The 13,821-nt window shown below is 42.8% G+C and overlaps 2 protein-coding genes across 3 annotated transcripts in view; one reads left to right on the top strand and one right to left on the bottom strand.

The window, feature by feature from the left end:
* satb2 (SATB homeobox 2) overlaps positions 1 to 13,821 on the top strand; it is a 34,969-nt gene that overhangs the window by 8,096 nt on the left and 13,052 nt on the right. For both annotated transcript variants that reach the window (XM_058083067.2, XM_058083065.2), the window contains exons 3-8: positions 2,927 to 3,112; positions 9,596 to 9,722; positions 10,674 to 10,797; positions 11,263 to 11,365; positions 12,601 to 12,651; positions 12,717 to 13,309. In XM_058083067.2, the coding sequence (XP_057939050.2) occupies positions 2,927 to 3,112; positions 9,596 to 9,722; positions 10,674 to 10,797; positions 11,263 to 11,365; positions 12,601 to 12,651; positions 12,717 to 13,309 (1,184 nt within the window). The remainder of the gene's footprint in view (positions 1 to 2,926; positions 3,113 to 9,595; positions 9,723 to 10,673; positions 10,798 to 11,262; positions 11,366 to 12,600; positions 12,652 to 12,716; positions 13,310 to 13,821) is intronic.
* tbccd1 (TBCC domain containing 1) overlaps positions 1 to 13,821 on the bottom strand; it is a 61,070-nt gene that overhangs the window by 42,968 nt on the left and 4,281 nt on the right. The window lies entirely within an intron of this gene.

The raw sequence follows: 13,821 nt of genomic DNA, 5'->3' as shown, positions 1-13,821 counted from the left end.
CCTGACACACAGATGCTGTCCCACCTCTGTTACAACTCTAAATATATTTCCAAAGGCTGAGTGTATTTCACTGAGAACAGTCATGTAAAACACACCTTTCATACACCGTATTTGCGCAAAAAAAGGAAAAATGCCGCATATGTCAGACTGCTGAGGTCATGCTATTTTTCCTTCCAAACTGTTGAAGCTCTAAAGTCGAACGACCCAGGAAAAATACACATCTAAATACACATCTAAAATTCCACACAAGCTCACAGCTCAGTTCAAAGTTCAAAATTAAAATATACTGTTCAGTGATTTGTACCGTTTATGGTGGTTAACGTCTTTTTCTACCATGTGAGACTAGCTTTGTGATGACAGTTAAGAACGTTAAAATTCTCCTAAACATTTCCTGTACAGTTTTTAAAAAAAAGTTTTTTAATGACAGTTTAACCTTGGAACAGATTATTTCTATTTTCATTATTTCCGATGGGAAACAAAACAACAAAATGGAAGTTGACAAGCATCCCGGAACGGAGTGCATTGAAACTGTATTGGTTTGTGGCTATGATTCGCTTTGAACCTTTGACCTCTGGCAACTGTGCCCAAAGGCAGTACTATTTTTACAGGTCTGGTGGGTGGTAGTGTGTGTGTGTGTGTGCGTGTGAGAGGTTCCACGACAAATAAAGGTGATTGCAGCATATAAACATGATTTACACCGCCCACTGTGGATTGTTATCGATCGCAGTATTCGCAAAGAAAGCTGCTTTTTTGAATTATTTATTCATGCTACTACCATACGTTGTCCCCAAGTTTAAACCCCAAGAGCGGTTTTCCCTTTGACTAAAATTAGAGCGACATTTATACTTTTGGACGCTCCTCCCCAATATTTATCATAAAACATTCCTGGGGTTCTTTTGCCGGAATGAGAAACATCAAATTTGCGGTGTGTGTGGTTTGTAGGGCAAGGGGTTATCAAAGCAAGCAAGGAGGAGGCAAAGACAGATGAGGGAAAAGGTGGTGATGGAAGGTGCTATGGGAGGAGGAAGTAAGGAGAAAGGGGTTTCCTGGTGCCGAATGTGCCAATAATAACGACAGGTTTTTCCTCTAAAGACAGGAAACTCGACATGTCTTAGCCAAACCGCACGGCTGCCACAAGGACACACACACACACATATCTTATTTTAAAACCCCCCTCATACATATTAGCAGGATTAGAGGTTTGAGGCCGCGTCGCATCATCCAAACCAGAGCATGGTGAGCACGACAAGAACTCTGAAAAGCGAGAGGGAGCGAGCACAGCAGAGCTGTTCCGTGTTGACAGTTATATTTCCCTGCTGGGGGAAAAAATTCACTTACTCCAATTGGCACAGCGCTCCGGTGTGTAATTCACTCGTCGAGCGCCTGGAGGCCTGCGAGCTGTAGTGATTAATGAGGAGGAAATAGAAATATAGGAATTGACTGATTAAAACAATGAGCGGGATGGAGCGAGGGGAGGTTAATGCTACAAAGAGTCTGGTGCCATGTGCCCGCCGTAAAACACATTGCCCCGCATTATTAGTGCTGGGACGCTGCCTAATGCTCTCTAGTCCATCATTCTTCAAGCGCTGCTTTCGTGTTGTGTCAGCTGACAGGTGGCTCCAAAACAAAAGGCTTTAGGTATAAAAAAATGATGAGGGAAGGAATTAGTTAGAGCGGGCGACCCTAAGGACATTGGACATTTACATAAGCAGAGAGAAGTTTGTCTTCTTAGAACATGTGTGAGAAGGTCACACATGAAAACCAGGAAGAAACGTCTTGAGTCTCATTTCAATTCAGATAATTCAGTTCCTTTTCTCATTTTATTGTGTAGTCAAGTTCATTCATTCATTTTCTACCGCTTTTTCCTCACGAGGGTCGCGGGGGGTGCTGGAGCCTATCCCAGCTGTCTTCGGGCGAGAGGCGGGGTACACCCTAGACTGGTTGCCAGCCAATCACAGGGCACATGTAGACAAACAACCATTCACACTCACATTCATAACTATGGACAATTTGGAGTCACGCATGCACAGGGAGAACATGCAAACTCCACACAGAGATGGCCGAGAGTGGAATTGAACTCAGGTCGTGCAGAGAAGGGCATAATAAGAATCCAAAAACTTACCACTTCCACATGGAATGAGAGGAATCTTTTTTCACAGGGTACATATAGACAAACAACCATTCACACTCACATTCATACCTATGGACAATTTGGAGTCGCCAATTAACCTAGCATGTTTTTGGAATGTGGGAGGAAACCGGAGTACACGGGGAGAACATGCTAACTCCACACAGAGATGGCCGAGGGTGGAATTGAACCATGGTCTCATCGCTGTGAGGTCTGCGCGCTAACCACTCGACCACCGTGCCACCCCGTGTAGTCAAGTTCATTTACTATATAGCCCTTCATCATTAAAGAGACTCATAGGGCTTTAAAAGCCGGCAACAATTGACGACATCCCCTGATCCGAACCCCCATCCGTGCAAGGAAAAACTCAAAACACTGAGAGACCTTGCGGAAGGACTGCAGAGGGGGGCGTGGGCCCTACTTCCAGGATGACCAGGCAGCAATGGATGTTGAGTGGGCAACATATGACACATTATAAATATATACAAGTAAATCTATATAAAATACATAAATCTAAATATAAAATCTATAATCTATATACATAAGTAAATCCAAATAACACAGTAGTCCACTTCATAGATGAAGTGACATCAGAAAAGTTAGTTTGCCGCAATCAGCCAAAATACGCCGTCACTGTGACCCGTTGATTGGTCTGCAGTGAACTGTCCACCAACCCTCCCGCCAAAAAATTACCCTTCTACATGCCCTGCTGTGGGAATGATGATCAGAACTGTCAACTGCATGAGATCACCCAAGTTCATGAAGAGTATCTGAAAGAATATCTGGTCTCCTTGCTAGGTCTGATGATTCCCGTTTTCTGTGTGGTGGAGCAGTCGGACGGAGGGATCCAAGTAGATGGATGTGATGGAAGGGAGGAGCATGCAGAGTTTGTCTTGGTGCGGAAGGACATCCTGTTCTCTCAGCTGGTGGAGACGGCCTTGCTGGCCCTTGGCTACTCGCACAGCTCAGCTGCACAAGCCCACGGTCAGTCTTACACGGAGAACATACTCACTACTGTATTATAAAAGCAACACTTCTTTCATGAGTTGAAGCTAAATATGTAAAACTTTTTCTGTGTACACAAAAGGCCTACATCGCTCGCAAATCTGTGTTCTCTTCTCTTTTGCCGAGCTAATCCATTCACTTCACAGGTATGGCATATAAAAATGCTGACTAGACAGCATGATTACTATTATGTGCCTCATGCTGGCTACAATAAAAGGTCCCTCCAAAATGTGCTATGCCCTATGTTTTAGATCTTTGAGTTCTGCTTATGAAAGATGGGAGCCAGTGTATAAAGTTAGTCTTAATGTGCATCTGTTTACTCCACGGAAACTGTAGTCAGTTTGTACACACACTACTACGAAAGTGACCATGTAATGTGCACTACTACAGTGTTTAAAACAGGAGTGATCATTACGTTGATTGCTAAGGTACTGTGGGTCAATTGCATGTGTTACCCACTGAACAGTGTTTCAGTGTAACGTAAATGCTAATTTCATCTTTATTATTCTGATTACTCGGGTTACTTTATAACAAAATGAATCAGTTTAATGTACAATACAAATTGTATCATTAGAGTAAATAAACGCACCGTCAGGGCTCAACAATAACGATGTACCGATGGCCCAGGGCAAGTTAAAACAAAATTCGGGCAAGTAAATCCAATCAGTGATATTCCCATCGGGCAAGTGCACTTTGGCATGCCATACTGTGAAGAGTTTTTTTAAAAGCGGTTCTTGTTGGGTGTTGGTAAAACACGGACTGTGTAATTCCGGTGGTAATTTGCAAACCAATCCTTGCAAGTCTTGAAATGGACCAATCAGAATCGTTTATTTAGACCGCAGTCCGCGTTTTACCCACACCCGTTCTTGTTCGCGATCAACCAATCGGCGATGGTTTGACTAGGAAAACATGTATCATGGCGTCCCTGCCAACATGGTCTAATTCTTCAACAACTTGTGAAGGAAAACAGCAAAAAGTGATGAACCAGTGCCTCCTAAACAAGTATTTTATTAGTGGCAGCAAATCAAATGATGGCACAGGTGAGTGAATCACATTGCTGTGACAATTTGAAGTGGTCCCAATGAAACACCACCGATTAGATCCACCGACATATCTGATACAGTGAGTCTAAGACAGACACTGTATTGTGAGTGCACTCACCATATTGTTACAATGAACACTGCACAGTTGAAAAGGACTGTTACAGTGCAGATACTGTTCGGTTACAGTGTGTTTAGGATGGAAATGATGCAGTTACAGCTACTTTAAAATGGACATTGTAGTGTCGGTGTGTTTATAGCAGACACTGTACTACTGTACTGTTACAGTATAGTGAGTACACACACACACTGTACTGTATAAGTGTATTGTGTTTACAGCAGGCACTGCACTGAGAGTGGAAGTCAGCAGAAGAATGTTTGAAAAATACAACAGACTCTAAAGACTCAACAAAGAGTTAGACAGTATTGTGTGTGTCAAGAATGTGAGAACACATATGAAGTAAAAACCACAAAGAAGAAATGTCAGTATTGCACGCATGTTAGTCATCAGCAAAAAGACAGTGATGTACTCCTGTCCCGTTCGGTTTTGAAGACACAAAAAACCAAGAGACCCAACACAAGTTATGGCAAAGACAATCAGACATCTCCCATCTGTTAGCAATTTCAAACGGACTCTTTGTGTCTCTCATCTACCCCCCCGGTCCAGTTCGATTTTCGGGAATGCATGAATACATACATGTGCTGTTTGTAACATGTGGGAGATTACATGTGATTGAGTTTGTCGTATTGTTGCCACTCATAAACACGCTGCTGCAGGTGATTTCCTTTTTTTACGGCTTTGAGGCCAGCGGCTTCTTATCAGGCCTGCAGACCACCTGGAGACAGAGGGCCGTTCTCCATAAAGCCTCTTGAGCCCAAATCTTCAAGCTGTTTACTACACAATAATCTAGTAAAAAAGGGAGTTTTGGTTTCTTTGCCTTTTTAAATGATTGATTTCAGTGGAGCTGTGTTTTTAAAACAGTCCTGTTTAAATTACCTGTTAATTACCTCCACCAAAAAGCAAAAAAAAAAAAAAATACAGAACACTCGCTCACTGGCTTTGTTTTTCTTACTTTCAATTTATATTTCTGCAGAAATGCACTAAACCATACAAACAACCAACAGCCCATTGATTCAAGCTAAATCAAAAATACTCAGGCTGGCTTCAGGGGGCTTCCACTACCAAGTATTGAAAGGACACAATGAGTTGGCAGAAATAGTTGCTCAAACCAGCAATAAATGGCACCATATGGACTAATACCATAAGGACTAATTTATGTTTATTACGTTCCTTTATGCTGTTGATCACTTCTGTTTGAGATACGATTTTCTTTTACTATAATGTCATCTGATGAATGTGAGTATGAATGGTTGTTTGTCTATATGTGCCCTGTGATTGGCTGGCGACCAGTCCAGGGTGTACCCCACCTCTCGCCCGAAGACAGCTGGGATAGGCTCCAGCACCCCCGCGACCCTCGTGAGGAAAAAGCGGTAGAAAATGAATGAATGTCATCTGTTGGACATGTGTGGGCTCTACACGTCAATATTAATGCTTAATGCTAGTGTGTGTGTGTGTGTGTGTGTGTGCACGCACATGCATGCACACAAGACTAAACTTTATTTAACCTAGGCAAAGATGCGTGGAAAAAGAGTTGAGAACAGTGAGCAGTCATGCAGCGTCACAGACAAAATAGACACACCTCCCATCCCGGACTTCTCTCTAATGAATACTTTTTGTTTTTTAAAACAACCATTTATGTTAACTGAATAATTTCTGGCTTAAATTATACATTTTTCCCTCTGCGGTCCACAACCAAAATTACACAGAGCCCCGGCTATTTTTGCCCTGTTTGAATTGTGTCCTGCATTCTTGCGTCCTAGTGGTGTATTTAAAGTCCCGGCCGAGGACCACGGCCATTCTTTAATTAGCCCAGGCCAGCAATTAAGTGGGAGATATTGTTTATTTCAATTATAAGGGTCTGAAGGCTTTTATAGCACGGATGGGCGCAGACGTGTACTTTATGGCTTTAAGTCGGCAAACAGCGAATGGCGGTCAGCATTGTTGCAGTGCCACGTCTGACGGGTCACTGCGGCACCAAGGACACTGGACATTCGGCTTGGAAGGAACTTTCCGGAATCCCACTGTGGGTTCTTTTGGCTGCTGCTTGCTTTACCTCAGAACACTTCACCAATGCTTCATACACTATGTTAAAAAATTCATGAATATACATGGACATGGGCTCACTGAGCTAGAGGGACACGTTTGTCCTATTAGATACAATAAAAAAGGAGAGGTTGCCTTTATAAAGATAATATTCATTTAACAACATTTATATCTTAAGCAGGGGTCTCAAACTCAATTTACCTGGGGGCCACCGGAGCTAGGTTCTAGGTGAAGCCGGGCCGCATCAGGTTTTCAAAAAAAAAACAACCCAAAACGCATTTATTAAAAACTGGGAAAAAAAATCAATGAAAAATCTTCAATGCTTTTGCTTCTGCTATACCCTACACTTTTTCAGTACTTTGGTTCCGGTTTTCCACACCAAAATATCTGATAAAACATTCCACTGTTCTCAAATATCTTAATTTTTATTTTTCTATACACAAAATAAGATAAAAAAATTAACAAATTAAGAATAGAAAGACAATAAATCAATCAATCAGTACTACATAAGTAAAATAATAATAAAACAGCAAATAAGAAAAACGTAAGAAACCACATACAGTTGGTAGAGAATTTTTTTTTTCAGATTCAAATGTACAGTATTAACAGTTATTTAACCTTTAACATGAACATTAATGAAACTTAATCATTTTACCCAATTAGCAAGTTAGCATCGTACTCAGTTCCATCTCGGAGCAGCGTCGTAACTTTAACAACATGTTTGATGAGATGCTTTATCTTGTGCGTGTGTTTTCCGTTTTATTCCAAATCATTTCTTGCATTTATTTGTACCCAGCGTCATTAGCCTTTAGCTTCATTGCTAATCCAAAGCAAAACAGTGCGGGGTAACAGGGTAGGGTAACAGTATGGGCAGGGCAAAATCATGTTGTGTCCGGTGTGCACACAGCTTTAAGCTGTCATTTCAACATTAAACTTTGGTATCAAGGTGGGGGCCTCAAACTAGCATCTCACGGGCCGCATTTGGCCCGCGGGCCCTGGGTTTGAGACCCCTGATCTTAAGCAATACTAAACTAGATGAGCATTGTTATTGTTAGATATATGTATGCATGTGTACCTCATGTTGTGGTCCAGTGTGTGCTCATTCATTCTTAAGTCTAGATGACACGTGGAATTGTTGATGTGGAAACAACAATTTCAACTTTTAAATGTGGACAACAAGCAGAGAGGCAGGCCCCTGACCAAAAAAACGATCAAATCAATTATTAACGGCGTCACACTGGGAGCGTGCTAGTGTGTGTGTGTGTGTGTTTGCTTGTCAGCGGTTGCATGTAGATGTCCTAGGTGGGTTTGTGCATTGTCTGCTTATTTATTCACGCGTTTGACTACAGTGGGACAATTATCAGGCGTGCTGAGTGCAGCCATGGTTCCTTTTAGACAAGACCCACACACAAAAACAACAATAAGTGAAGAGATGGAGGAAAGGATGTGTTATTCAGAAATGTGTTATTTGGATGCATCATTCAGAATTCATTTTTTTCCCCCGTCAAAATATGCGCTTACATTTTGCAGTATAGCGTTTTTGGCAAAATATGTGGTTTTCCAGTTAGGATGTAATTATTCACAATTACGTGACAATTAAATATGTTCCTTCTTTAAAAAATGTACTATGCCAATATGTATTTTTTTTTAGTAAGGGAAAGAAAACGGGCATGACACTAGACACTTCTTTAGGTCACCTGCACAGTCTAATGGGACACAATAATAAACATTTTGTAACATGACTACCTCATAAGTCCAACCTGAATACTATTATCTTTATATAGGCAGTTTTTTGTTTGTATTGGATCTCATTTGATTAGACAAGTGAAGAGATACATTAAAAAAAAACTGAATTTCAAATGACGGGGGTGGGAAAGAGACGGGTCTGGATCTCATTTAGAGGACAATAATGTGATTACCTTTGTTTAAGTTTTACAGCTCGAGCCAACCAGTGCATGTGTGACTGTGTGTTTATAAGCCCATCTCTCTTGAATGTACACGATTTCGATAATCCGAAATCAGATGTTGAACATGCTGTTTGAATCAGGAAGTCAAATCAGAATGCCAGAGACACAAGCGGCCACTCATTTATTCATTTAAAACACAACTAACTGATTGTAAGGCTAAAATGAGGACGATGTACGCTTTACATTAGATATACGTTAATATTACACAAACAATAATTTTTTTTTGCTAACATACACATTCACTACAAACACTGTGGAGGACAAGGCAGTATCAAGAGACAATATGCTACAAGATGGCAAAAGTACAAAGAGATCAAAATTTGACGATTTGAAGATTTCTCATTCAGAAAAAACTGTTGTGTGATAAGAAATTAATCATACTTCACTCGTCTCTCGCCTCCAAACCTTTTCCACTGCAGTGGACTTTGCTGGTGCAGATTTAGTTCAGAGCTGGAGTTGAACCAGTGTTAGCCATGAACAGGTTCTACACCAGATTCATTTTCCATTTTCCTGGCAAGTCAATGCCTGTGTGAAAGGTGTTCTTCAATGGCGGGAGAGTGCCGTGAACGGACAAGGACTTCTGCCGCTCTGTACTTTTGAAAGCAATTCTGTCACTCAAGAGGCTGGAACTGGCGGCACGGCGGTCTAGTGGTTAGCGCACAGCTAGGAGACCAGGACTCAATTCCACCCTCGGCCATCTCTGTGTGGAGTTTGCATGTTCTCCCTGTGCATGCGTGGGTTTCCTCCCACATTCCAAAAACATGCTAGGTTAATTGGTGACTCCAAATTGTCCATAGGTATGAATGTGAGTGTGAATGGTTGTTTGTCTATATGTGCCCTGTGATTGGCTGGCGACCAGTCCAGGGTGTACCCCAACTCTCGCCCGTAGACAGCTGGGATAGGCTCCAGCATCCCCCGCGACCCTCGTGAGGAAAAAGCGGTAGAAAATGAATGAATGAATGAATGAAAGAGGCTGGAGCTGACATCTGCAAATTATCCGACTGTAAGATGGGATGCCACCGGTGTGAAAATGTACCGTTGAGGCGGTTGGGTTTTGCATAAAAGGTACAATGTAGTCATTTTATAGGATTTCTATGTGAAAGGGGCTGACAATTCAGAGTTTTGACTGGTTGACTTTTAGGAAACACCCACTCAGTTGATTGTAATTGTGGGTTAAAAGACGTACCGGCTAATTTTTAATCAAACACTGAACACAGACCTCAGCTACTATTTGCCTCTAAGCTACATCAAAGTACTAACACACACTGATGCTTTGTTGTTCCATGCCCAGGTATCATCAAGGTAGGCAGATGGAACCCTCTGCCCATCCACTTCCTTACGGATGCCCCGGACGCTACGGTGGCCGACATGCTCATGGAGGTCTACCACATGGTCACTCTACGTATCCAGCTACAAAGGTCAGAATAACATAATAATAATGCTTTTAATGTTCCCACAGAGACTGCATTTAATGCGCTGATGTCATTGTTGATGTCGATAATAGTAATATTGAAGCACACAACAATGCTGCAATGATTTATCTGTCATCAGACTCCGAGAAAGAGAGTGGAGCCGCAGTCTTGATGGACAGATAAACACAGATAAAATCCAGATGAGAGGCGTATTTTTTGGTACTGTCTTGGCACATACCAGCCAGGTTTTGTTTACGTGTTCATGTGCATATCCATGGCGGTGGGCTTTGGTGCACAATCCTATGGTGATTTCTTTAAGCCTTAAACGAGGCCCAGTTGGAGCTGGAAGTTTTGGGGTTGAGTTAGGAGATGAGTAGGCACAGTAGGACAGTTAAAATAATAGGCCTGGCCTATTTGTGGTTTTTAACAATAACACAGGATCTTGTTTATTATGTTAAACCACATTCAAATTAGCTTTAAAAAAATTACAGATAGGAAATAATATAAATATTCCATTCCAGACTAAAGCTACCCCACACATGCTGGAGCCTATCCCAGCTGTCTTCGGGCGAGAGGCGGGGGTACACCCTGGACCGGTCGCCAGCCAATCACAGGGCACATATAGACAAACAACCATTCACACTCACATTCATACCTATGGACAATTTGGAGTCGCCAATTAACCTAGCATGTTTTTGGAATGTGGGAGGAAACCGGAATACCCGGAGAAAACCCACGCATGCACGGGGAGAACATGCAAACTCCACACAGAGATGGCCGAAGGTGGAATTGAACCCTGGTCTCCTAGCTGTGAGGTCTGCGTGTTAACCACTCGACCACCGTGCTGCCCCCCACATATTCATACAAGTGTTAAAATAAGTTCACCACTGGTGTTATTGAAAATAAAAATAACCTTAAAACGTACCATCTACTAATGTAAATGACTTTTTTTTGTAGTTTTTCCAAGCTGGAGGACCTGCCCTGCGAGCAGTGGAACCATGCGACCGTCAGGAACGCTCTCAAGGAGCTCCTGAAGGAAATGAACCAAAGCACTTTGGCCAAAGAGTGTCCTCTGTCGCAGGTGAGGGAGGGAAAAAAAAAAAAAATCATGTCACGTCACCCTGTCTTAGGTCGACGTGTATGCGACACAAGCTAGCAGAAAATAAAACATCTTGTGATTAATAACTATTGCTACATTTTAATCAAACTCTGGCGTGTTTTAACTCCCCAGCTGCATGTTTAGCGCGCTGGCCGCATCATAATGGCTGCTGTGGGAGATTTATGTGCTTAAATGGAGCTCTGGTGGGGGTGTTGATGGCAGCAAGCATATCAATTGCAAGCATATGTGTGTGTGAGAGAAAGAGGTTGGAGATTCCCTCGCTGCTCTATACTGGGGGAAGTTTCCATGGGTGGCTTCCAGTCGTGATTACTGACAGATTTTGTGTGTGTGTGTGTGTGTGTGTCACATGGCTTTTCTTATGTGCAACTGTAAACATTTCATATCATGCCGGCTATTAATTAACTCTCCCGTGTCTCTGTCCCTCAGAGTATGATCTCGTCCATTGTGAACAGCTCCTACTACGCCAATGTCTCCACTGCCAAATGCCAGGAGTTTGGTCGTTGGTACAAGAAGTACAAGAAAATCAAAGGTAACATCACGGGACTGTCCCACACCATTACGTTTGTTCCAAGATTTTATGTTTCCGCATCATTAAACTTTTTAAGTAGCATAATTCATTGGTGCAAAAAGAATATACCGTATAAAGTACAGTAGAACCTTGCTTAGCCTTTTGCCACAGTTGAAAATGTACGCCACAACTTTGCTTCGGTTTGAGTGCATTCTCCAGTTAGCATACAATATGGCTCGTGTCTTACGTATGTTATTAAATCACTGTGTGAGTCCAACTGTGTTCTTAATATATTTTTTTAAATCACAAAATGCCCTTCCTTATTAGCATCATACCGAACAAAATGGCAGCCAGAACTGGACATTACGTCGCCGTTTATGTCATCAGCAGTTGACTTCCAAAAATGTTAACACAAAACACGTTTTTATAGTTATGCATGCATATTGAACGTTTAAGATCAGTCTTGCCCTCATTGACAACGTGACTGTTTCCAAAGACACAATGTGGCAGCAAGATCAATTCCGTTTTCTGTCACATCAAGAATCACGCCTTCAATGAAGGTAAAAGTAACCTTATATGTTAATTTATCCCATCATTTATATGTATTATTTCTATACATTTTGAATAGTTTTCAGAATGTCAAGCTATAATTGGATGATAATTTGAATACTAGAACTACGTATAATCCCGTGTTTTGTGTAATAATTGAGGATTGGGTTAATCCTCCTTTTCGGCTAGAGTTGGACCTTCTAGAACAAATTGATAACACTAACCAGAGTTCCACTGTAACTGTTGAATAAACGTGGAGCAACCTGTGCTGTTGAGTACTGCTTTTGATAAGTGACTTTTTTCATGATTGTTTTTGTAGCTCATCATTTAGCTTATTGTTGTTTTGCACTATTTGGGCCACCCTTACCAAAATTAAAAAGCCAAAGAAAAATACAATCAAAGAGGCAATGGAGTGAGGTAGATTACCTGATTACTACTTTTTTAAATGTTCGATTCTGGGGTTTTTTGTAGTCTCACAGCATATTGTCGTATTTTTCCCAACCATTCCATGTTTTACGGTGTAGCTTTCCATAGGCTTGGCAGTGGTACCTTGAGTTAAGCTATGCCCACATTGCTACAAATCTTTTTAAATGAGTGTTTATATATGAAACGTACCCTTTCTGTATGTCTGAGTATGTTAACTATTTTTAAAAAAAATTTTGTACAACAAACTAGTAAACGTCACTTTGTGTGTTTACTTTGTGCAGTGGATTATTTGGAGAAGATGTGGTCTGGCCGAGATCCCACTGACATCAAAAGTAAGCAATCTAATCATTTTGTCTAGTGCTTGGTTAGCAAACTGATGAACTTGTCTTATTGACAGTCGAACGAGACAATATGGCCGACTTCTGTATGCTGGGCCAAAGACCTCCTCCTCACTTGGCTGGCCTGGCTCAGCTAGGCCACCTAGGAGGTGGCAGTCCCCTCCTAAAGGCGGGTTCTGGAGATCCACAGGCACCCTCTCAGCCTCCCCAGCAGCCTCCTCCTCCCCAGCAGCAGCCCTCGCCCCATGGTCCCCTCCACCACAGCCCCCCACTCCACGCGGGCCAGGTGCCCGCTCCGCCACCTCCCCACCCACCCGGCGCCCTCCAGCCCCTGCTGGGCCCAGGTGGGCTGCTCTCACCTCAACTCTCCCCACAGCTCGTGCGTCAGCAGATCGCGATGGCCCACCTCATCAACCAGCAGATAGCCGTCAGCCGCCTGCTGGCCCACCAGCACCCGCAAGCCCTCAACCAGCAGTTCCTCAACCATCCGCCCATACCACGGGGCTCGACTAAAGTCGGTGGCGACCACCCTGTGACCAACCCTTCAGCCGCTGAAGTGTCGTCGGAAATCTACCAGCAGGTCCGAGACGAGCTGAAAAGAGCCAGCGTCTCTCAGGCCGTGTTTGCCCGTGTGGCCTTCAACCGCACACAGGTATGTTAGGACAGTGTGGTCAACATGGAGGGAGACGAAACCAGAACAAAGTTGATCATCTAGCCTCTGAAGGCATGTTTAGCTAAGCTGTTGATTCCACTGAGAACAGGCAAGGAAAGATAATTACTTGAATTGATTGAGCTCCACTCACTGTCAGAGACGTGGGGCTCATTTGCGGACACCCACATGGAGGTATTTTCAGCAGGATTAGCAGAATGCATGGTGGGATAGCTTGCCGGGTCATTAGGCCTCTATTTCCTGCAGGGGCGCCAACACCTGATGTATTCAAGGCTGCGCTAACCTATTTACTGCACACCCCATTAGAGCAATGTAATGAGGGCTCATAGACCTGCAGGTGGCAACTCCACTTTCAACGCTGACAATCCCAGGAAGACTTTCAATACAATGCCCACTATTTGTAGAGCTGGCCATAAAATGGAGAAGGAACGGGAAGTTCCTAACCTGTGGTTAGCTGCTCTTTTCAACATGGGGGGGAAGTGTCTGTCCAGACC

Source organism: Doryrhamphus excisus, linkage group LG12, assembly GCF_037039965.1.
Source record: "Doryrhamphus excisus strain RoL-2023G ecotype Guam linkage group LG12, RoL_Dexc_Guam_v1.1, whole genome shotgun sequence".
Classification (NCBI taxonomy): Eukaryota; Metazoa; Chordata; class Actinopteri; order Syngnathiformes; family Syngnathidae; genus Doryrhamphus; species Doryrhamphus excisus.
This window is presented reverse-complemented; position numbering and strand designations above follow the sequence as displayed.